The 26005-nt window shown below is 39.6% G+C and overlaps 2 protein-coding genes across 2 annotated transcripts in view; one reads left to right on the top strand and one right to left on the bottom strand.

The window, feature by feature from the left end:
• ZCCHC24 (zinc finger CCHC-type containing 24) overlaps positions 1-20912 on the top strand; it is a 116573-nt gene extending 95661 nt beyond the window's left edge. The window contains exons 3-4 of the mRNA XM_061450456.1: positions 3755-3919; positions 14292-20912. Coding sequence (XP_061306440.1) covers positions 3755-3919; positions 14292-14405 — 279 coding nt within the window. The 3' untranslated portion in view covers positions 14406-20912. The remainder of the gene's footprint in view (positions 1-3754; positions 3920-14291) is intronic.
• The window catches only part of ANXA11 (annexin A11), a 192673-nt gene that overhangs the window by 159579 nt on the left and 7089 nt on the right, over positions 1-26005 (bottom strand). The gene's annotated exons all lie outside the window — the stretch shown is intronic.

Raw genomic sequence — 26005 nt, forward strand, 5'->3', positions numbered from 1 at the left:
GATCCTTGAAATGTCTGAATGAGACATAGAGCTGTTGGCAAAGCCATGCAGACACTTAGCAGGAGAAATGCTGTGAGCTTTGGTTTTACGGAGTAGGCCTCTCAAATCAGCATTTAAAGCATAAAATTGTCAACTCCCCAGACAAAAAGAATGCTGAAAATGTAAAAATCTTGTTCACATTACAGTTTGTAATCTATTTTGAATATTATTTCAAACATGATAAGATAGAGATTCCACCAAGCTTTTGCAGCCAAGAGTAGAAACCAGGCCAAACACTACCTGAGCATAAAAGCAACAGGACAGCATAGGTTAACATGGTAACAACGAAATATTTTGCCATTATAAATAGTGGCATAACTTTGCCAGGTCGACATGGAGCATGAAAAAATCTCCATCTGCAGACAGGGTAAGAAAAAATAATGCTTAGGGAGGGAATTGCAAGACCTAAACACCAACCAGGATTTATTACTAAACACCATTCAAATCAAGCCAGGGTGGGGAGAGAATAGATGGTTAATGGCTTAAACAGGGCAAATCCTACATTTTGTAAAAACGTGTCTTTTGATTAACACCTAATAAGAGTCTTTAGATTAATACCAAAAGGCAAAATGTATCTTCTTGCTCTTTTTTTTTGGCACTTAATTAAGAAAAACCTCTGGTCAAAACAAGTTCCTGCCCTCCAGCTGGATGAGCACTGAGACACCTCTGTCACAGAGTGACGGCGTGCTCGAGCACCCTGCCAGGCAGGGCTGGCTGCTGCTGTGCCAAGGAGCAGCCTGTTTCTTGGAGATGTTTATGCAATTCAACTGTGCTGCTTCTGAAGCCACAGACCCTAAAAAAGGGGGAAAGACAAAGAACCTCTCAGGTCATTAGTGTACCTCACTCGGGTTTTGCCTTCCACCAAATACTGTCAGATTTCTGTTTTGTTTGGACCTGAAGGGTGGAGGGAGTTGGAAAGTTGCCTTCTCTGCTGTCAGTGCTTCCTAATGATGTTTCTCACTAGAGAAAATGAGCTTGTTTGTTTGAGAATCCAAATTCCCTGTGGGGCACAGTTTGGGAAACTGAAGATATGGGAAGGAAAATAATATCCATTAGGGCAGAGTATGAACAGCCATAAAGCAGAATAGTGAAACACCTACAGAGTATGTTGTAGCTTTGCCAGCAAACTAATTAACATCTCACTGACTGAGGAGAGAGCTGTGACAGCCAAAAAGTTAAAATAAAAATAAATCAGAAGTTTAGTCTAGTGATTAAAACAGGAAATTACTGCCAGTCAGGGCTCCTCCGTTCTGCTTCCGATTTACTGAGCAAATCGGAGAAGCTAAATTTTAAAAGTAGCTTCTAATTTGGAAAGCTTTCATTTCTGATGTCCAGCTATGCACACAGACAACTTCGCCGACTAGCATCTTCCGTGTCCTCCTGTGCGTTTGTGAGGGCAGAGCATTTCAGGCCATTGGTGTCTCTCCAGTCAGCTACACTTACTGGCCAGCTCAAAGTGGCCATCCCTGAAAGTTTCCCCTGCCTGTAAATTGTGTCTAGCACAACATACCGCTGTGGGAGTCTGATGTTTAAATGCTCTTTATGGCTGGCATAACATATTGCAGTGGGAGTGCTATGTTTAAACACCATTTGTAAACATTTACAAGAGTTCTCAGACACCTTCTCTCTCTAAAGCCAGGGCTTTAGTTTTGGAAATAATGCACTCGGTGGCCTGCTTGTTTTCTGAAAGGACTGCTTCTTAGTAGGGGCAATGAAACTCCATTGCCAGGTCCGACTGCAGGATGAGTTTAAGTCAAGTGCAGCTGAAACTGAGAATCAAAAATAACTCATCTTCTGTTCAGTAGCATAACCTGAACTGAAACTACAAATAAAGCAGTCTGTGATGCCTCAGGAGGAGGGGGAGCATCTCTGAATCATGGGAGCTCTCTGTACACAGGGCTCCTGTTCAATTCCCTCAAATTTCTAAATGAAATTTCTCATGTGGCTCCTTCTTATGCTGACTCGAGTTGTGCTACAAATTCCTCAGAGGCAAAGTCAAGTTAAGTGTCCAGAACAAGGATGTCTCCATAAATTGATATTTTCCTGCCCACCGTTCAACTATAATCTCCCATCCTTTTCAAGGGACACCATGGATCAGAGGGTTACATTCCGGTTGCCTGCCAGCATTTGTTTAGTCACAGAAGTCCAAATGTTTCTCATTATATCAATTCACTTTATTTTTTTTATTATCATTTCTGTGCAATATTTATGTAAATATATGTGACCCACTGTCAGCTTCATCTTTACTATGAGCCAGAATATTTACAGTGGCTTGTCAGATTGTCATGAAGCAAGTTATTACAGGTGTTTACTTATTTGTAACAGAGTTTGCTACCACATCTGACCCGTTAAAGAATGTTATTATGCTGAGGAATAAGCATGAAAAATAGAGAATGTTGTTTACTGACACTACAGATAGGGGGAAGGGAGGGAAAGAGAGGCCACAGTAAGTTTAATGTCCCCTCTTCCGCCTGTCAGCATGCAGGGGGGAACACCCTCAATGTTCCTTTCCCTCTTGGTCCCACATGCAACCCTGGAGGTAACACAATGTACACCATCTCCATCAGCCATGGGATCTCAACTCTCAGAGCTCCTGCCAAGCTCAGGTCTTCTGCCAACCACCTGCTTCTTCAACCCTTGTTTTCACATAGAAAGCAATTTGGACCTACACACTGAGAAATCATACAAGCTCACAAAACAAAAACAAACCCTTTCCCAGCAGGATGGGTCATTTAATTTTTCTAAACTTCATCTGGGAATGTTAAAAAAAAAAGAATCATACCATTCTGCCACTATACAGGCAAAGTATCTGCTAGAGACTACAGAAAACGTTACAGCTGTCTTCAGTGCAGCTGTATGCAATACTCTCACCTTCACCTTATTAGCATATTATGTACCTTACTATATTTTTGTTACATACAACAGTTTTAGTGAGTGCATTTAGAAAAAAACTAAAGAAGTATTTGCACAAGGTCATTGCTTACTCTACTTGCTTCCCTAGTTAAAAAGGCTTTCTATAGGGGACGTATAACATTTAGGCATTACAACAGTCCATTTGAGAATCCCTTCCTCTTTCCTTCAAGATGCAGAAATCAGTGAAAACATTTACCAGGAACAAGAAACCAAATTAAATTCCTCAAATTAATGATTTCCACTGATCAAAGCCATATCTTTCCTTCATACTCAATCCCAGTTTGTGCACTCCCATATAATATGTATCCACATCCTAAGAAATTGACAATATTTCATTGTTTAGAGTGTGCAAAGCTGAATTATAGAAGTCTTTCTTAGTTATAGGTTCTAACAGGGAATAAGCAAGAATCTAGTTAAGAAATACAGTCCTTTACTAGTGATGTACTTCTACAGATGCTATACATAATCCTAGCAGTATGTACTTTGTAGATATGATCTTATAATGAAATGGATATGAAAACCATTCATTGCAAAAATGGTATGGGCATGTTTCTAAATACTATGTTCAGTGTCACAAGTCATCTTGAATGTTTGACTATTTCTTACGGAAGTAACTTGCAGAACTCAAACACTAACTTCAACATACAGACTCTCCATTAAGGGGATATGACCTTCATGTCTGCAACCAATATATTTTGCCCAAATCTTCACAATTAATTTAAACCCTACTTACTTTACTACTACTCTCCCACACCCTGGGAGATTCACTGATCATTCACTGCTTCTTCCCTTTGTTTTGCAGGCTCGTCCAAAAGGAGAAGGCCTGACACCATACCAGGGCAAGAAACGCTGCTTCGGTGAATATAAGTGCCCCAAATGCAAGAGAAAATGGATGAGTGGAAACTCCTGGGCTAACATGGGACAAGAATGTATCAAGTGCCACATTAATGTTTATCCTCACAAACAGGTAGGAGAAACGCGTACCTGCTGGCATACAGACTTGAAACTAGGAATGCTTTTAACTCTGTAAAGCATGGGTAAGACTTAAACAGGACTTGACACAGACTACAACATGTCACAAAATCTTGTTTCCCACATGAGCTGCTATTTTCAGCCCTTGAAGTCTGGACTGGTGTCAGAGTTGCAAAATTCAAGTGTTCTATCCTTGAGAAAAAATGCCTCCAAAACAAAATCCTTACATGCCTTTGTTATAAAAACAGGCTATGGGGCCTTATAAACAAATACGGTGTAAACCAAGTTCAGCAGTTAGCAATGAGCCTCCTAGTTCTTCTGACTCACTTCAGGCTTACGCTAATTTAACGTTTTGTTCCACTGGTGTCAGTGGAACTATTTCCCATGTGTACTACTTTTTTCAACAGGTGAAAAAAGACTGGATTTGGTCAAGGGATCACATCTATTTATAAAGATTACCGATAAAAGAGAACAATACTGAGGTGACTCCTGCCTACAGAATTCTTTGGTTAATGACAGTAAAGCAAGACAGCGTAGTTAAAGAAAGGTTTCTAAGTTTACATAATACTAAGTGATGCTCAAGCAAAGAATGTCAAGAGAAGGCCTTTTATTAAGCTGAAAGGGCCAAATCTAAGAAGTAGCTCTGCTGGGAAAGCTCTGTCTGCTATCCTGTCAGCTATAACCCACACAGTACACACAGCCTTCTTTCCAGCTCACTGCAGATTGCAGTTTCCTCTCTCTCTTGAGGTGATTTCCTGCATTTCCAGCTCACAATAGGAAAACCGACTGTCAGTTTCCCCTTGTATCACACCACAATCAGTCACAAGCAGTCAACCAATTTAGCAGTCCTTGGTGGGAGGCAGACAGACCAACTGCATGAGTTCATACCCCTTGTTTCCCCAACAAACCAGGCTTACAAGACTGGCTGTCAAAGCTGATTTTTCTTTTTCAAAGACTTTTTCAAAACAGAGTCACTTTTGACTTTGACAACCCCATGAAAAAATAAATTTGCCCATCAAGGAAAAATTTGAGGGATATTGCAGAAAAGTGTTATGGAGGAAAAGGTGAGAATTAATTTTAAAGAGTTTAGAAGGTGTGATTTACCTCAGGTGTAATTCATCCTAGCTAAATCTCAGTAATAGAGCTCTGCATGGGTCAAATTACCTCCTGCACACTCAGAGAGACTGCTCAAACCATAGACAGATCATTTAGATGTACTTGCAATAGGTGCAAAGGAATTCCATCAGGAGCCTTAGGAGTCTCATTAGTTACTTAAGTACTTCCAAAATTCCCATAAAAAGCTCTTTGCATGGGCTCATAAGGAACACTCATACCAGTTACTAGTATTTTGGAGAAGGGTATCAGGAGAAAAAAAAAAAGCAGATACTGTGACTTTACTATGATGAAAAGACAGAGGAATATTGAAATTCATTGCAGCAAGCAAGAAGAAGAGATAAAAATAAGTTTATTAAGCTTTATCCCACACAGGAACATCAAATCAGCTGCATTTCTTCCTTTTGCAGACATGTGCATATTCACTGAATTCTAAGGGCAAGATGTGGCTTAGTCTCTACAGCAACACTGCATTCCAATATGCAGCCAAAATATTGACTTACACTTGCTAGTACCTTGAAGCAGTGTGAATTACAGTTAAAATGTAGCATTTGAAGCCTGTCACACTTGTGGCAGAAGCCTTAGTTTAAAATTCATATACTTCACCAAAAGATGATCATCCCTTCTTTCTATCATGGGAGTTTTCCTACTTCACAATGAACTTGTACAATTCCCTGGTTGATCCAGTGAATATCTGCATTTCTGTTGGCCAGTTGAGATGTGAACCATTCGCCTTTGTCTGGGCTAATGCCACTCATGCCAAACCAGAAAACAAGAGGTCATCTTTAGAAACTGAAGTCTAATTTCCCTGACAAAAGTGTGACTAGAGACTACATTGCAAGTGAAAAAAAGCAAGGACCCCTTTTTCTGTGGAAGCATATATATGGAAGGAAAGCTAAGCAATTTTCTTTCACTAACTTATATGAGACAGTCTCAAAGCTTCCAAGATCTCTGGTTCCTTGCCTCTGTTTATACAGCTTGTGCAGACAACTGCACCAAAATCCAGGCAGAGCAATGAAGTCATTTATCACATGCATGGAAGTATGGTCTTGAGGGTGAGAGAAATTGCAAGACCATTAATTTATAACACAAATCTATAAATATTTACCTTGTTCTTCTAAATTCTTTCCATCATTTATGGTACTGTTCAAAGGGTCACAAGAAATCTCTTGAGGTATCCCAATCCATATTACACAAGAAGAATTATCACCTGGGGGTATGTATATTTTGTAGTAAAGAAGGTTTGAAAGTAGTTTCTTTGGCAGAGTTGCCCCTTGTGGCAGGGTTAAAAGAGTCTAATCTAGTAGTACTAAAGTCAAAGAAATACTGAGGAAGCACTGTGGTCTACAGTGCTTCCATAAGCTGTGCTTACCTTGGAGCCATATACATTGTGTTTTCCAGGTAATAATTGCAGCATGTGCAGTGCAAGTTTCCACAACTGACCGCAATCGCTGTGTTTCCATGCCATTCCTTAAAGACACCATAACTCAGGACATGGAAAAGCTTTGTTTTTCTTATCTATCCAGGTGTTCATGTCCCACTACTATGTATTGCAGCTATTCGAGATCTTCAAGACAAGAATGCATCTCAGCTGGGCTTCCAGATATAAATAACTTGCATCCAGTTGCTAATGGTCTTTCCCAAAATCTGAACTTAACAACCTTGAGCTAAAAGACTTTACATCCTATTGTCACTGCCTCATATCCATCTGCTTCTATTTCTCAGTGTTAGTATAGGGATTCATCCTAGTCTTTTTCATTCTTCCAGAGGTGCCCTGTGCTGCTTTTGATTAAACATACCAGCAATAGCCAGACAGTAAAGAAAACGTTATCAGTTTATGCACAGAGCCAGCAGCAAATGAGAGCTGGCAGGCTGCATGAGGTCAGCACTGCTTCTTGACAGAGCCTAGTGTTTGCTAACCCATGCATGTTTTTTGTCCAAGCATCCAGCTCCGCACCAGACTCTCTGTAAACATTTGTCAGATCTATCCGTGTGGTGTTATTCTGCACCATTTTGAAAAATGTGCTGTACCCAGTCACCAGTACTTTTACACCAATGATAATATTTTGTTAATCTACAGTGAAAGATATTTAATTAAATAAGTGCAGTATTTGTAATTTGAGAGTTAAAGCACAAAAAAAACTTATTGTTCACGTAAGATTGTTTTAAATTAGCACTGCTACACCACCTTAACATTTTCTGCATATATTTCCTATTTATTCTTTAGATTTTGATAACTTGAATTACTTTGCACCTACCATAGGAGAGTCCTTATTCATGTTTGAGTTTCAATGTACTTCTAGAAGATTTTAGCAATCACTTCCCCCACCTTCAGTGCATTAATGGATGTCCTCAGCTAATTACATGCTCCTTCCACCGTTATTATATGGTATGAGAGTATTTTCAGTCTAATCTGAATCTTCCATTAGCCAGTTTTTATCAGCTTAAATAACTTATCTAAGAAAAGATGCTGCCTCTCCATAGAAGCCATGTTTCTCTTGTGCCATTTTAATCCCATTCAAGAAAAAGAAATGGATGTTGCTGTTTTGTAGTGTCTTTCAGTACAAATCACTACACTATGTGATATAATCCTTTTATGGTTACTTGCACTATGATCATATTTTTCCCCCCACTTTAACAAAACCCAGATGAACTGGCCAGACAGAAGATGTCTGACCTCCATTCAAGCTCAGACAGTATTTACCTCTAGTGAAATAAATTATTTCTACTTCCAAACAATCTTGTCAATATGTCTTCTCTGCAATGTGTTGGAATTCATCATCTCCTTTTCTTTCTCTTTGCCCTACCATTTAGTAAATATATCATTGTGACTAACAGATAAAAAGGTATTTTGAACATTATTTAAGAAAAATTAATGGTCATTTTATCAGCAGATGAAAATCACTGTTGTTTCTCAACATTAACTGTCCTTACGTCAAGTTACAAGAACTCGCAAAATTACAAAACCTATGTAGCTGCAAACAACTCTGACCATGTTTAAAACCATTCAGATGCCAGATTTCCCTGGCAAGGGTATATTATAAAGAAGTCTACATTCACAATAGTATATACAGCATGAAAATTCACACCAGATCAGATCAGCCTTCCCTGATCCACATCTGACCCTAGGCAGTAGAGGACACAGGAATGTGTGGATATAGACAAGACCCAGCAACCACCTCCAAGGGTACTTTCCCATCCTTGGTATGGCCAAGTGAGTATCTCTATATTCCCCTAGTTTCTCACCAAATAGATCTACCTCTGTAGAGTCTATTCGATAGCTGAGTTATAACCACATGGGCCACTAAGCCTTGCTGTGTCACCCTGAATATTGGGGATTAGGATGCTTTTGTCCATTTTAGGAGGAAAAAAATGTAAATCCTTATTTCAGGATTGCTTGATACTCATTGCAGTGAACTATGGGCTTGTTCTCAGTTGCCAGGCTTGCCCTTTTCTCTGGTCCTCAACTCCATCTCTATTTCATCTTCCCCAATTGCTTTCCTCAGTCTGTGGACTTTTCAGTCCTGCAGGGTTTGTCCACATTCTCTCACAAAGGGTGGCTCTTGCCTGAATACTCTCATGTAAGTGGCTCAGGCAATAATATCAGAGTACTGAAGATAATTGTCTGCACTCTGGGTAGCTCTGGGGTAGCCATTGAAGCACATATGCTGGGTCTGTGAATGGCTTGTGCAGCTACGCTCAAATCTTGATTTCCTATGCATACCTTTCGTTAGTGGGTCCCTGGAGGGGAGAGCAGCCACACTTCCCTGCCACCTGCTCTTTGTTCCTGGAGGCTCTTTTCACTTCAGGAAATGATGCCGTGCCAATTCCCCACAAGGAATGTCTCAATTCAGCCCTGTGCTCTTATTCCACGTACCCTGTTTGTGAGAATGAGCTTTTAATCTCTCTGGGGCAGGAAAAGTCTTCTCAGCAATTTTACAGCTGTGTATATACTTCAGAGTGCTCTATAAATACAGCTCTAAATCTCTGCGTCTAAGAGAGGTGGTAGAGAATGTATTGCAAGGAGTAACAAAAGAGCCTGATAACAGGGCTGCTGCCATTCATTCCCCACCTCATCCATGGAGCATGGAATGAGGTGGCTCTTGCATCAGAGCTGTAGAACTGCTCCTTATCCCAAAGAAGCTCTGTGTGCATTTTTGTTTTCATGACTAAATTGTGCCACTGTGTTCCTCCTTCTGTGTTTCCACCATGTCCCTCAAGTGGTAAACCTCCCCGTGGAACTGCTTACAGGAATTCACAGGACATGGGGCAAAAATTGGGGGCCTGTTGAGCTCAAGCTTTATTGAGGAGTAAGAGACCAAAGAACTACCCTGACAAAGCTGCTCCATGTCTACTAGTACTAAAGTAGTTACTTTAGCTACTCTAAACATAATCAGAGATCTCAGACTGGACTTAACCCTACCTTTTATTCTTCCAAGGAATTTGGATTTTGTAGTTGTTTATGCTCCTTCTTACCATGCTCCAGCAAGGAGCCAGTTCTTGTAGCCATTCACCAGCATTCTTGGCACACCGTAACAGCCCAGATGCCAAGCTTTGAATTCTCATCTTCTTCCCCTGCCTGCTATAGCAGCAATATCCGTGCCTGTGGTTGCTTCCTGGCTGGACTCTTATCAAGGCTTCTCTGACTTTGTGGGTAACTCAAGTGCTGTTTCTGATGACAGCTGTTGCACTGGTGCAGAGCTAGCCATCTGGTGACTGACTTGTCCTCTTGGACACTATTTTCTCCCAGCTGTCAGGAATTTACTGTTGGACTGGAAATAATTTGGTATGTAAATACATTCTTCGTAATATCCAAGCTATTACTTCCATGGGCAATGCAGTTGTCTCATCACAATTTCCATACACTGGTGCATCCAGAGCCATCTCTGTATGAGGATGGATGGGTCTGACCACTCAAGCCCAGTATGCTTTTCAACAGTTTCAGGCCTACAATTACAACCTTTTAACTCTTTAGAGTTAATAAACCCTCCCTAGCATGTCTGTACTTCTGTGCTCCAGCAGTGGGAATACAGATCACCCCAGACTTCTGCTTCTCTGAGGTCTAAAAAGAGACTTACACCATTTAGCTCATATAGTTACCATTCATTCTTAGCTGGCCTGACCCAGAGGCTGCTTGCTCTCTCTGAGCATCATGCCTCTGATCTGCAGCCTTCTTATCACTGCCTCTTAGACCCACAAGCAAGAACTGAGGGCCTCATTAATGTTCTTGTTCCCCACAGACAGAACACAGAGGGTCTACTGCTCAAGAATGTACATTGCATTTCATCTTTTTTCCCTAGTGCATAACTTTTATCAGACTAAAAATTTACTAATTCACAATAGCATTTGTATCTTGAGGGAAACATAACTATCTATGGCTTCTTAAGACTGTTAACCTAATGATTATCCTGCAAGCTATAGCTGTAGAATCCATTTCTGTTCACATATCTAATCTCTCATTTAATCATCTCATTTGCTTCATTAGAACTTGAGGTAACGAGTCCAGAAAATTATGTAGAAGTGGGGTTTTGCATGTGAATTTTTGATATGATCCTTTACCCATCAGTGGTGTAATCAAACGTTTCCATTCTTCAGGAAAATAAAAAAAATTTTTTAAAAAAATCAATCTTCTAAATACAAACATAAGAAGCCACATTGTTCCATTCTGCTTCTTAATGGAGGCAATTTTCCTCAAGGATGGCTTAGTGATGTTTTCTGACACCTAACACTTCATAAGGTTGAGCTTTTCGTTTTGAGGGTTTGAGGGTTTCAACTGACGTGCAGGGAATGCAGAGTTCATTCAATACATATAGACTGGGACAGCAATAGTTCACAATCAAAAGTTAATTTGAATGACGAGAATTACTATATAGATTTAAATTTCTTTCAGCTTCATTCCCCTGAGGCAACAGCTTTAGTCACTACCACCAAATGCTTCCTAGTGGGCTGCACAAGATTACTTCCACCCAGAAACTACCAGGAGAAAATTAAAGACAGACAGACAAAAAAGAAGAATGTAAGAGTGCCCATGCCTGTAGTTTTTATTGAAAATACAGACTGCCAAATCCCGGATGCTTGCATTTTAAAAAGACAACGAAAACTGAAGTATTAAATTTAAAATCTCTGTTAAACAGAGAAAAGCATACCTTTCCCAGAGAAACATAGCAGGGGTTTTTGTTTTACAAGCTCCATTTCATCTCTTGCTAAGGAAAGGAATTATTTTTACAGCCAAATAGCCTGTCCCCTTCTCCTCACCCTCACTAACCATGTGGCTGAGTTTTCATGCTACTAGCCTCTCAGCAGCAGCACAGAACTCCTACAGCTTCCTTGGCTATTCAGATATTCTGCATAATTCAGGCAATGCCCAAATCTAGCACACAGTTTGCAGCTGCCCAGTCCTATGCACCCCTCTTGCATTGGCATTTTCTCCTTCCCCTCTGCTTCTACCACACCAAAGCCGGCAAGAATTGTCAGAGGTCAGCCTGCACAGAGGAAGTCCAACCTGATGGACACACAGCTCTTCGGTTGTCTAAAGGTCTCCCCTTTTAGCAGGGTGTAAGAAAGGTTGCAAGGGTATAAGGTTAGTACTTTAATGTCCTCCACAATTAGTAACTTACAGAGAGCAACCTGACAAGAACAGTTACCTCTCAGGGTGTTTAGAGGTGAGGGGACAGGGTTGTCTTACAAGAAACCCATAAAGAGAAAACAGCAAATGGAGATGCCATGATCTTCATTTTATGCAAAAGCTGGATTGACGTGTTTTTGGGATGCAAGCACACTACCAGCTATGAAGCCTCAGCCCTCCACTGCCTCACCAGAAATGTATCCTGGGCTCTGCTCAGCTCCACTCCTTCCAGCTGGCCCTTGGCAACCTGCTTTCCTGCATTTGTAACCCCTCTCTCCCCATCCTCTGTGTCGTAATACACTGGTAACAATAACATTTCTGAAATCAAAATGCTTCTCAGGCCAAAAAGCTGAGCTCAATCAACACAGGGGGAAAGCAAACCATGGAGAGCTATTGTTTCTGAAAACCATCCAAAAAACTTTTGGCGCTTCAAGGCATTCCTAATGTCCTTTGCACTATTTCCAGGAAAAATGATTCCCAGGGCCTTGCATATTAAAAAAAAAAAAATAATAATCTGGCTTATATCAATAAACATGATAACTGCTGTAGTTTTTCTCTTTAATCAGAGCACAGCTAGCAGTACAAGCAATCAGAGCTGAGTAGAATAGCCTGTTTTAAGTGTAGCATTACAGAATTCTCAAATCCTCCATAGGGGAGCATAAATTAATTCCTGGGACACCTGAACCTGAGCACCATCTTTTATTACATTTATGAAACACAAGTTCTTAAAGAATATTTGTGGACATATGCTGGTTAAAGAAGTGGTAGAAAAGGCAAATGGGCAGTTTTTCTGACCAGATCAGTTTATTAAACTTGTCTGTATTGTGGCAGAAGCACTGCCTTCAACAGTGGTTGGGTTGCAAGCCTAGAAATGGGTTTGCTGGTTCTGATCATAAGTCCTAACATCCTGACTTCCAACGGGTTATTCAAAGCTCAGTGAGGTTGCAGGGGGAGGCTAAAAGATTTACAGCAAATGAGGGGTCCATCTACCTTCCTTATCCTCTGCTTGATACAGGGAATTTTATTTGCAATTAAATTGTAAATTAAACTCAAAGACAGAGGTAGCCTGGGACAACATCATGGGCAAGAACATTGAACAAGTAGCAAACCATTGGCAATCACCACTGAATTATTCCCATATATTGTCTTTACTAGCTTTGCAGTATAAGAAATGTTGCACTTATAACCCAATACAAACAAGCAAGAATTTGAAAGCATCTCTTGTTCAGGATAATAGAATGTGTTTTGTCTCATTTTAGCTATTCAGTAAGCTGAGAAACCCCTGTATTCTCTGAATTATAAGGTGTTCTTGCAGTGTTACATAGTCAAATGAAAAAGCTTTGAATGTCTCTATTCTTCCTGTCCACAGGCTCTAAAGTGGATGGCTTTGGAATGAAGAACTTAGAAATAAAAACATAGGTGATCAGATGTACTTTAAGATTTTACAGATAAAGGAAAGTCTTTAGTATTTAGGAAAGGCGTGAAGAAAACATGGCCATAACTTTGCAATTTATTTATCCACTCCCTGCTACAGGAATCGTATTTTGGAGAAATAAGCAAGAGTCTGCTATCACTGTGGTATCAGTGAGAAGCTTATTGCTTGTTTTCAGATTGTACACCACTTGCTGCCTCTAACACAGTCCCACAGAACAACCGCTATCTTCATGGACAGGCACTGTGCAATGCAGTAGTCTTTTAAGCATATTTCACAAAAAAAAAAAAGAACTATAGGTTACTGAATTTTTTTGTTCTTTTTTGTTTTCTTTTTCAAACAAATGCGGCACTTCCTGATGCTCTACCTCACATCTCTATCACCTCTCTACCTATTAGACTTCCCAAACACTTAACCTTACTGCAGTATTTGAATATTTTATTTTCAGAATGATTGTGAAAACCCTTTACATGTTATCAAAAATTAAAGATCTACTAAAAGCAAAGCAGTTTCATTCCCTTGTTTAGCCAATTATACCCCCCAAAACTGTGATTTAACAAATATTATTAAAAATACATATTCAATGTATTACTCGCATTCGGGGAAAAGGGTTGTGTTGGGAAATTGGTTTGGGGTTGGGTTTTGGTGAGTTTTTGGTGTCGGGGCTTGGGTTTTTTTTGATTAATTAATAGCTTTGCAGCTGCTCTACTTCAAACATCTCAGCCTCAGAAATATGAGACTAAGTATTGGGAAAACCTCATTTAGTTATATCTGTGCATGGTTAAGTTTTCATGTAGCAGCTAATCCCAACGTTGGTAACCCCTGATGGCGCTACTGGGTAATGTGATTCCCATGCTTGAGGAGTCAATGCATTTGGGACATCTCAGTTATTGGAGCCAAGAGAATAAACTCTTCTGTGTTACTGCTTTTATAAATACAGACCCCAATTCATTCTTTTAGTAATTTGTCCTCAACAAAGGACAAATTACCATCACCTTTGTGAAGAATGACACTAAACCATGAGGCAACTCTGAACCAATACAGAGCTGAAAAAATATTTCATCCTTTCAGGGAAGAAATATAGTAGCTTTACAATTACTAGCAAAAAGCTCAGTTAAGCATAAAAGTTGGCTTCATAATAAACAGTAACAGTGACAAAACTTCGGATCTAATCTTATTTCCTTTCCTTCACTGCAGAGACCCCTTGAAAAGCCGGATGGCTTGGATGTTTCAGATCAAAGCAAAGAACACCCCCAGCATCTGTGTGAGAAGTGCAAAGTTTTGGGCTACTACTGCCGCCGTGTGCAATAAACCTTCAAAGTGGCCTCTTCCCATCCCCATCATCCTTGAAGATCCTCTGGCAGCATGCGATCAACAGCAACACAACAAATCAAGATAAAAGCTAAAATAATTGCCAATATTGCCTATCTAATAATATGCCTTACCATTAATAGAATGTAACATTTCTCCTGTGCATGTGCACACATGCAACAGGTATTTACAGGACTATGATTTGTATACATACATATATATATGTCAATGTATATGTATATGTACACACACATATATAAAGCGTTACTGATAGTGTTCCCAACAGAACCACGGTTGCAGGTTCTGCTGATTGTTTACACAGATCCTATATCATGGCCAGGTGAAATGAAGTACTATTCAATAGGCAAGGTATAACATTCACAAGGAACATATATGTATGGCTTTTGCAGAGGTTAAATAACTGTGGGGCCACTAATTGCAAGCACTCGCCCACAACATGAACGTTATTCCTATTATATGACAAGACAAAGGAAGATGAAACAAGCCACAACATAAAAGAAGGAAAAATGTTTTCCCAGCTTTAGAAGGTCTGAGAATTATGTGCTGCTGATTTCTTGGACCTTTTCTATTTGTCACCATCGCATGCGCAGGGCTTAGGCAAAATCATTTTTGCAGAATCTGGCAAAAAAAAGTGAACAATTGTTTGAGGTTGTGGGTTGGGTAGAAAGGGAATGCCATAATGGGACCCAGAGCATCAGGAAGTATTCCAAGAGGTTTTTGGAGGAGACAAAATTGGCTTGCTTGTGCAACTAACAGATCCTTCTCTTGTCATATAATCCCACTGAAACGGTCCCTGTATGTGTATGGGTTGCTTATTAGGCCACAAGGACACTAAATTTACTGTGAATAAGGGGGGATAAGAATACTTCAAGCTGTCCTCAAAGCTCTTAATTGAAAGATTAGCCAAACTTATAATAGTTTTAAAGCCACTTTCTGGAAATACTTTTATGTCCTGTTTTCTACTGTACAAATTTGTTATAAAACTAGTTAGCCATAGGGGTGTTTTGAGGCATGGAGAACACTCCTTAACTTTCCCTCTTTGTCTTCCTGAAGCACCTACGTACCTGAGGAGAGATATAGGAATTATATTTCATTGTCCCTTTCAGGGAGAACTTTGTGCAGGGTCATCCTGCTGCAAAGAAGTATCTCATCAGGGACTGGAAATATCATGAACTGAAAGTACCTCGAGACAGTATCTTGTTTTTACATCTACGTAAGAGTACATTGGCAAAAGGACACAATAAGCAATTCACTTGCAGCATTCACTAAAACACTTACAGGGATGATGTTTGGTTTTTTTTTTTAATCAACAATTTCTATTTTTCTGAACTTTCCTTTAGAGAGATCAATTTATGTGAATGATACTTAGTGGAAATACTTTAAATCCTCTAAATAATTTGATAGGAATTAAATATATTTTGAGGATTAATTCCATAACATTAAGACAGCAGAGGGTTTATGCCAGTCGATAACAGGATGTACAGTCAAGCTCTTTTGTAAAGCTAATTGAAAACTTAGCATTTGTACAGGAAATGTGAAGCTCTTCACAAGTTTGCTCTAGGGTACAACTTCTGCCATTTTCTTGCTTTGCTATAAGCAGGGCAAGTTTGTTCCTGCTTGTTCAGGTGGTCATGTACATATCTTGCAAATGTTATTATTTATGAGTAGCCCAAATGACCCAACCTACTGGCAGACGCAATGAGTAAACATTGGGACTCCCAGCTTCTGACCACAGTTCTTCCATAAGCTCCCTGATTTTGGGCAAGTCATAAGATCGTTCTGGACCTCAGTTTCCCCAGCCGCAAAATGAGGATAATAATACTTTAGTATACCTACCTCACAGGAGAGTTGTGAGGTTCACTTAGTATCTGTAAGTGTTTGACATCACTGGATGAAAAATGCTATGTAGTGCTAAACCAGTATTAACTAAATTAATGACTTCAAAACTAGTTTTGTCCAACCAGCAATTCCATCAACTAAAGTAGCTGAAAATATTATAGAAAGTTAACACTAATAGCAGTATAGTTACCTCAGTGAATAGATGCAGTTTTAGCATTATTGCATAGAAACACATTCTTTTGCACAGACTCAGAAATTACCTTAGAGACAAACTCTCTATACAAAAATACTAATCTGCCCATACATATAAGAAAATACACGGGCAGATCTAGGGGTAGGTTTTTCAAAGCTTGACCTCTAGCAATTAACATCGATATTTTGTTTCAAGCACAAGTAATTTTGGAAGAGCCACATACTAAACCAGATTTATTTTTTACTCTTCAGTACTTAATAGTACATAACAAAACACCTTGATGCTTCACATCCAGCTAAAGGACATGTAGAGAAACCCCCTTAAATGAAGATAAGAGAAAATGTTATTTTATTTTCTCCCTGAAACGAAGATGTTGCTATCATCCTTTTTTTCTGTGTTGAATAATTCCCATCTTGCAATAACCACTAGATCAGTAAAATAACACATCCCTTGATGCAGCTACATCAGCATACAGCACACAGCCAGGTTCTGAACAAAGGCCAACTAAAAGATACCATTACATGCTATGTTCATGACAGTGCCCAATTAAAAAATTATTTATCCAGGTTCAATACTATATGGCAATGCCTTTAGCTTACGGATTTTTAGGTTGTACTAAAAATACATGTGAACTACTTTAACACAATTAATAGCTATAGGTGTAGAATAATAATTCTTAAGAGCATACTTGTAAAGAGTTCAATATTTATATCACTGATATTTTCTTAGGCAGCAGACGTAAAAGTCTTTAAGTAGTATTTAGCACATTTAAAATAAAGAGAAGAATAGATTTTCCCCTGCACTTATGCTGGGGAAAAACAGGTAAAGAACAAAACATGTGGAAAAGCAAGAAGCAACACTGCTGTAGTTGGTTCTGCCTAATTCAGAGACTGCAAGTCCATCCCAGTGTGGGATGCGGATGTGATACCCTGGGCACCCCAGTGCTGGAAGCTGCCTGCTTGCCTTGTCATCCCTGCCAAAAGTGGGGTGTGGGGGGGAGAGTGGCTGGAGATCCCTGGGGAGCAGCAACAACCATCCTTCCCATGCAACCATGTGGCTCAGCTCTGCCTTCCCCCCAGCTGTGTTGGGGCATCTCCTTGTTTTCAGTCCTGGCTGCACAGGGCTGAAGCCTCATCTCCCTAAAGGCCAGCAGCAGTGCCAAGCTACATGAGAGGGGAGCACTCTTCTGTCCCTCCCTGCATGAGCTTTGCTTGTAGGATTGTAGCATTCAGCTCTGGGCATTTACTCTGTGCTTGTCTGTATATAGTTTGTGGGTTGCTGGAAAAAAAACACGTCCACATGCATAACATACAGTAGCTTATGACCATTGGTGTTTTGTTAATGGCACAAAAGGGAAGTTTCTGAATTTTTAGTTCAAAAAAGAAGAAAGAGATTGATTAAAAAAATGTAGAATGATTTATTTTGCTTTCTGTGCACCCCACCTTCTTCAAAGGTAATTCATGGATTTAACTAACTCATTCCAAATTAGAAAAACCTTAAAAATTCACTCCCCCCCCCCCCCGGAAAGAGGAGTTTTTACCCCTGAGATTTTTCTGAATGCTTTCTGATGTTCTGTTTAACCAGCTCTGCACATGTCAGCTAGTAATCCTTGAAGGCATTTTTAGACAGTCGTACCAGAAGTGAAGCAAGCATCAGTAAAAAGCGTTTTCATTTTTAATCAATATAGGCCTTCTTAAATTGAGTATTGCTTAGAGGTGTACCCAAGAGAAATACGTCAAACTAGATTTTTAAGCTCAGATGTTGCCTACCAATCCATGCAGCACACAATACTGCTTTTTTTTTTTTCCTTTCCCCTTTTTGTGGAGATTTTGAAGCATTCAATTGTTTCTTTATAGAAAGCAAGCACTAAACACAATTTGTTTCCTCAGTTGGTCAGAACATTTCACAAGGAATTTGTGTTTGGCATTGGCACTGCTCTGGAGAAAAGTATCAGAGATTTGAAAGGTGTGGTGTAGGTTTTTAGCTGCTTTAACTTGATGTTGAACTCCAATGAAGTTGTTACAAATACTTCATTTAATCGTGATGAAGAAAAAATCCCTGTAGTTTTTAAAGGATGACCCCATTTTAGCCAGTTTCTACTGCTGCTACCACAGACATAAAATGATGCCACACAAGCAATGGCTGAGGCCTTTTTGCCCAAATGTTGCTTTTTAATCCGACAAATACACAAGAGTATATATTATTTCTGGAAACAGGTGTATTTTGAAGTTCCCCATTATATGGGAATTAGTTTGTAAACTAAAAATGTGAAGTTAAGTATGCCTGAGAAGCCTTATGCCAAGAAGTATTCTCTACATTAGACGTTTTTGTATAACATGAAATTTAGATTATACATGGGTTACATACCCGTGATGCTCTAGCAGTTATTCCAAAAATAAAACTACTTAAAACATTTAAGTTAAGAGCTTTTGGAGATGTCAAATTTCATAAGTTAGCTCTCTTTGTCCTGCAGTCACGTAGAATATTTTTTTTCCTAGTATGGACCCAAAGAGTTGTCCACTGAACAGTATGCAATAAATCACCAACATGTGCATTTCAAGTTAAGTGAACTGACATACATTTTCCACTTGCCTTTGCCAACATATGTTAAAATGTGATGGAACTATCCCCATACAAAAATCATTCTTTAAGATATCACTCCACTCCCAACTGGGCTTCAACCCAAATCTCTTTCCTACCTGCAAAACCACTGCTGTCCGTTCAGTTTGCTACATTGCTAAGTGCTCAGAGGGCTGTTTGTGATCTTAGATATAGGGATGATGGTTTGTGTTTTCTAGGATGAATTTCAAAGGGACAATCGTGTGCAGTTACTAGCTATAGATGATTGATATAAATGTTTACCCCTGTATGAAGTATTTTACAGTTTTACTTGCAGATGTGTATTTATCTTGAGTTATACTTGACATAGAGTTTCTTTCAATTTTTTTTTTTTAATACTATGTGTGTATTTTGGAAACCTTTTTAGATGTTAAAATTTTTGAATGGTTACAAATATTTCTTGTAATACTGAATTGTTATCTGGAAACTCTTTGCAGTAACTTTTTTGTATATATTTGAGGGCCTTTTTAAAAAAGTATTGTTTGTTTTTTGGGGGGAAGTTTTTACAATTTGGAAGCTTTCAGAAGGGCCTTCCTCTCAGCTAGGATACTAACAGAGGTAAGAGTTTTCTTAAGTATTTTGCAGAACTAAGGATGTATCCTCAAGAAAATATTTATGGAAGTAATTTACCTTTTTTTTTTTTACAATGCTTTTGTCTGTATAAAGTATGCAACAGAACTACATTAAGAAGGAAATATTGTCTACATAAAATATTATATGAAAGTTGGTACATAATTCTGACAAAAACCTTGCAATTCTTTAAGCCATATTGTTTTTGTTATCCTTGGATGAAAATATCAGTATTAAGTAACCAATGTATTATTCAAGTGCTTAGACTTATATAAAAATGCTTATACAGTTTATTTATGTGTATTTGGGAAAGGATTGCTAGAAAAAGCTATCACTAGACATAGAGCAAGTGAGGAGCAAATAACAGTATACTGTCACTTTATGGCCTTGTGAGAGACACAGAAGATGCTGAAAGCACCGTAGAGACTTGGCTCTCAGAAACTCCGAAGCACAAGTGTTGGGTTTCAAATGGTGGTTCTTTCCCATAACCAGAGGGGAAGAGAGTTGGTTAGGACACTGTTTGACAACTTGACTTTCACAACTCTTTTCAAACTGTGAGCTCAGCTATGCAGTATCGGCTACAGCAATAATATCAATCAAAGGATATAAGAAAAGGATTGAAGTAGATGATTGTAGGAATTTATGTTTATTTTAATTAGAACTCATAGCAATATAGATTATGCATGTGCACGTATTTGAAGCATTTTTACACTTTACATTTCATGTAGTTTGATTATATTATGAAGGATTGGGTTTTTAGTTTGATATTTTACCATGCTAAACTGGGATGTCTGCCCAACCCTGTACTGGATTCTTGTTTCCTTTAAAAGGTTATTTAGTACAGCACTCACTGCGTTGTGTACTAGTGCTAAAACTAACACTGTATCTTATGAATTTCTTCAGCTTTAAAAAAATTAACCTAATGATTATTACATTTGTTTAGCTGTACCCGCTGTCCTTGTCAGATTCAGTTGGCAATTTGTACAATTTCTTTTTCTGTAATTGTTATTAAACTTGTACAGCTAAAACAAACAAACAAAACCTATGGACAAAGGCCTCAGAGGTACCAGTTCTGCTTCACCAATCAAGATGACAGCTTACTCATCTATTGACTGTGTTGCTAAAGAGACTGTAAAACCTCTGTTGTGGATTGTCCATAAAATGGCATTCCGACATGTGCCTTATTTGCTGGATAGTATACAGCTTTCTTGTAGTATTCTAGCATTTTAATGCTGTATTAAAGTACTGGAAAAAAAAAAAAAAAAGCAAGAGAGTGATATGTTTTTGTTGAATGGTCCTTCCTTTGAAGTTTTACTACCAGCTGTCTTGGGTTCCTGGTTGTGGACTGCCCAGCTGCAGCCTGGTGTTTGCACTGCAAACTTGGCCCAGCATAACCATGATCCAGATCAGGTGAAGAAGTTCCTCCACTGCAGGCAGGCTCCTAAGCTGCAGTAAGCCTGATTGCATCCTAGGTGATTTCACCCAGTATCTCCTTTGCTACTGGAACAACTTGGGTTAATGGTGCCAGCTCTTAGTTTTTTATCAGCCTGGTACTGTCTAGCATTCATCTGAAGGAAAAACCTCCTATAATCAGACAAAGTGCACTTCTATCCTTATAGTTGGATGCGAAGGCTTAGGTGCCAGAACACTGACAGAGTGAAATACAACATCAGTTTCAAGTCATTAAGCTTTATCACTTAAAGTTTAGGGGATTGGATCTAGCTAATTCTTTGCTAACAGTAGAAGTTGGTAAGAGCTAGATCTACTAAATGCTCATTAGCAATGCTGTCCTCCCATCCCCAAGCAAAGATGAATAGCAAGCAAGTTTTCTATTGAGACTGCCAATACTGTTGTGATTGACAATTAAGGATGTCATGAAACTTTGGACTTGAGGTATCCTACCTCTGAGAGATCTCCTTCATTTAAAACAAGCAAAAAAAAATAATTGTCATAGCAGCACACAGTTGTTCTTTGCCAGCTCACCCCTACAAGCATGGTGCATATTTGATACTTGGAGTACTTTACCATAGTGACAAGGTTATGTCACATAGTAAGCCTGATTTCTGGGAGATTAGAGTGCTCTTCTCATTCAGGCTGCACGAGAGAAAAGAAGAACATGTGCGTGCACATGTGTGGATGGGCATGCAGGATGGGGGGGAGTGGAAGGATGTGCGTGACCAAGGAATCTGATGCCTTGAAAAAGTAACTATTTCATGAAATGATGAAAGGCATGCTTCCAGCTGAGCCCCATGGAAAGGAAAAGCATACATTCAGAACTAGTTGGTAGATTACTGTTTGAGGCAGATTACTGCTTTTCAATATAGCACTGTTCCTATAGCAAACAGAAGCCACAAAGCCAAGCTCAGAACTGAAATTCATCTTTCCACCAGAACAAGGGGGGCTCCCAAACAGCAACACCTCAGATACAGCACTCCACCAAGACCAGAAAAAACACTGAGTAGACCAACTGCAAAGTTCTAGCTTCCTATTACCATATTTCTGTGATTCCTCAAAGAAATAACTTCTTCATGTTTAAAACAGAAGTAAATTAACACGAACAATATGGCATCAACAAAAAATATCAAACTACTTTTTCCTTGCTTTTCATTGCCAAATGCTTCACCTTCCTGCGCTACGTGAATGAGGTCAAGAGACAATGCAACACCCTGCTTGTAACAAAACAACCAAATAATGGTCATTTTAAAAGAAATAATGGGGATTTAACATAACATTGATACTTTGAAATAAAAAGCTGTTTTGTTATTCTTCATGGAAAAGCAATTTAAAGAGTACACTGAGGTTACTATTTTTAGTTAGTTAGTCACATCACACAAAGAGCCCCATCTAAGGTCCTCCCAGGATATGAGCAGGCATAGAGACCAGCTTTTAAATCCCGACTGTTTGGGAAGTCAAACAGTCCGCATGTTACACTTGTGTGGTGTTGCTCTGGGCTCCGTGTATGGACTTTTCACTGTCATGTAACCCAAATCAAATAAGTTAAAAAGGTTCCTCCTTTCTCCATATCCCTCTGAAGAAGTATGTACACAAGCGGCATTAGCAGGAGAGGAAGCTGAAACACCAAGGACTCAGTCAGATCTTTCCACTAAGAAATCAAGAACTAAAGAAACCTTCTAACTGGAAGAACATATCAAATCCTTACTTCTGAGAAGCACATAGTACATAGCTTGTGATCCTGAAAGAATACAACATTCAGCTTTGCTTTTCTCTAGTATTCACCTCCTGAACTTAGAGAAACAGGTCATTTGCAAACTCCTTTCTCACTAACACCAGCTATGGGGCCCACGCCTACTCACCAAGCACTTTGATTTTACTGAAAGTAATGCAATTTTCTCCCTCACTATCTGTATCTCAAGAGCGCTTCAGGCAACAAAAAAAATCCAGAAATCTGGCCATGATACAACCTACCAAACCTGCAAAACCTCATTCAAACAGGGGTAAATACCTCTTGCAATCCTTCTACAAACTTCAGGAGACATTTTAGCAACTGAGCATGCTGAGAAACACCTACCTCAGGCAGCATTCATTGGGCCTTTTTCCAAAGGGCCAGAACTGAAGTTGAGGCAATCACATCCATGAGGTGTTAGAGCATCCCTGATTTGCACCCCAGGTGAACAGAGATGGCCAACACCGCTCTACAAGAGAGCAGAACACCATCAGCCATCCTTGCCTAAAAGCACTGCCCGGGCATATGGCTCTGTGGCACATGAGACTATAGAGGCAGCAGCAACCCAGGGCATTCTTTGCAGGTTTTGTTTCTATGCTATGAACTTAGGTAAATAAAAACACAATAATCAGTGACTTTTTTTTTAATGAAGGGTAAAAATGGAGTTCACATGCACAGGTAACCCAACCAAAACCCATGCCTACAGGGAAAGCAAACCATAGCCAAAAACATTATGAATGCTTTAAGTAGAGCAAGCTGCAAGCCAAAAATTTTGTTTGTTTTGTATTTTTGCCTCCTTTTCACCAGCTGAGACAGGAACTAGAATGCCAGAACACCATAAGAAAGCTTTCTCTTACACAATTACTGAACACATCTAAGCAGCAGGTATGAGAAACCTAACTCCAGACAGCTTTTCAGAGGTTTCCATATGGTTTTGCAACTTAACAAGAAAGTACAACTCAATGGACTTCCAAGGAGTCAGACACACTTACGCTCCATTTGTTTGCAGCCAGCAGAACTTAGAGAAGAAATAATGCAGAAAAACACCGCAGGAGTAATAGGAAGTAAGATCTCAAACCTCACTGTTTGCAAATAAAGCAATGATAAACAGACAAATACCACAAGTATAAGGGAAAAAATACCTTTGTCGAATATCTTCATAGGGAAATTCAGAGAGCTGGCACCCACAGACCCTAGAAAGAGGCTCCTTTCACTCCGTTTCTCTTACATTGGCTGCCAGCCCTGATTGCTGGGGGCTCCAGCTGTGCTGGCCAGATGGGGGGGGGGGGGGGGGGGGGGCAGCACCAGGTCTTCCCCAGGTGTAGGCGCTTCCTGCCTGGCTGTGCCTGCTGCAATGCCAGCCTAACAGCCCTCTCCACAGGGAAAAAGGGCAAAGACATCAGTGCCACAAGAGGAATCCTCACCGGCAACCAGGAGTCAAAGCATACTTCAGCTCATGTCTAGGAGAGACTGAAAACTCCAATGTTTACAGTAATTGAAAACTCAACACAGTTAAGTCTTAGGCTTAGCAATTTCATCAATGAAATACACAGAAGTAAGCTTCACGGACAGAAACGTGAGTAAGGCACGTTGTAACGAACCAACTCAAACTGCTTTGCAGCATACCCCACTAAAGTTCCTGAATGTCATGAGCAATTTTTGAATACACAGTGGTTGCACGTATCAAGTAACACCTTGCGCAGCTACTTGCTCTAAGGTGTGGTTACTTCTTTGGCTGTTTACCCACATGGGTTACCCCACGTGTCTGCATTGCTTTAATTAAACTGATGTAAAAGTGATGCAGTTAAATAAAGACAACCAGCACCCACTCGCATCAACATCTGTCAGGATTTGTGGAAACTGAACCAACTTTATAAGCTGGTCTTCTGTAGGGAGGTGAACAGCAATTCACTGATTCAGAGCAGCAAAAGCAAATCCAAACATGAGCAGTGGCTGACCGAGTCCCTGACACTCAGCAAAAAACATCCCATATAGTCCCTATTCAATAATAGATTTTAAATTAGGTAGTAACAGTCAGGGATGAGTGCATGGTGTTGTTTTGGACAATTTAACTCAATGTGGTGTTTTGTCTTTCTTAAAGAGAGATAAATAGAGGATTTAGAAGTAGGGACACAAAACCAGAGAGAAAACTTTATTATATGATCCTTATCACTCTAAAAGGATAAAACAGAAGTAAAAAAAATCAGGAATGATGCAAGGGAAGAAATCATTTCCCTGTGAAAAGAGACTTTGTGTGGTGGGCCTCTGCCTGCTGGAAAAGAGATCAGTGAGGGTGGATATGATAGTGGCCTTTAACATAACAAATTACAGGAATAAGGGAGGAATTATTCACTGCTTCCACAGTGCTTTCCTTCTAGGACCAGGGAACTTTGGATTAAAGTATCTGAGGTAACATGATAAAAACAAAAATTTCACACAGCAGACTGAAATTCATAGTCATGGGATATTCTAGCTGTCAAAAGAATAAATGGGATCAAAACCAATTACAGAACCACATAAAAAAGAAACGTCGTAAGGGTTATTAACCACGAAGCTGCAACCCTGGCTCAGGAAGTCCCAAAGCACAGAATCAGCCAGCAGCAAGAGACGACGCCAGCAGAAGGCTGATTGCCTATGTTTAATATGTTTTCCCTCAGTAAGCTGTTGTAGGAAAGCAGATATCAGAGAAGGTACTGAATGTTGGGCTGGTCTAAGAGGACTCTTGTGTGACAGTAGGAGCTGCAATATATGAATGTAAACATGGGTTTAGTCCTGTACATAAGGAAGCACTTTCATGGCACCCACCAGGAATGTGATGGCTGTTGTGGGAGGCTAGGACAGGACAGCCATGCCAGTGGAAATACCCATTAGTTGCCCAGAATTTGTGCTTTTGAAGGAAACCTTGCAACTCAACTATGTTCATGCTCAGTTGAGCTAATTGGCAAGAAAGTAACTGAAACACCACCACAATTTGCAGTCTACAACTGAATATTGCACTACTGTAGCTAGTTTGGTATTTTATTATTTTTTTTAATTCATTGCAGATACTTTACTTTGAAAAGCTGGTCCCAATTAGCTCTGTTTAAAATTATTTAAAATGCATCCACGCACTGCATTCCTGCTCACTGGGCCACACTACCCACTCTTGCTCTCCAAGAGACAGGACAAGGTTTA

This window comes from Pezoporus flaviventris, unplaced genomic scaffold, assembly GCF_033815535.1.
Source record: "Pezoporus flaviventris isolate CSIRO_AGI_PZ_B2104156 unplaced genomic scaffold, CSIRO_AGI_Pfla_v1 ptg000001l, whole genome shotgun sequence".
Taxonomy (NCBI): Eukaryota; Metazoa; Chordata; class Aves; order Psittaciformes; family Psittacidae; genus Pezoporus; species Pezoporus flaviventris.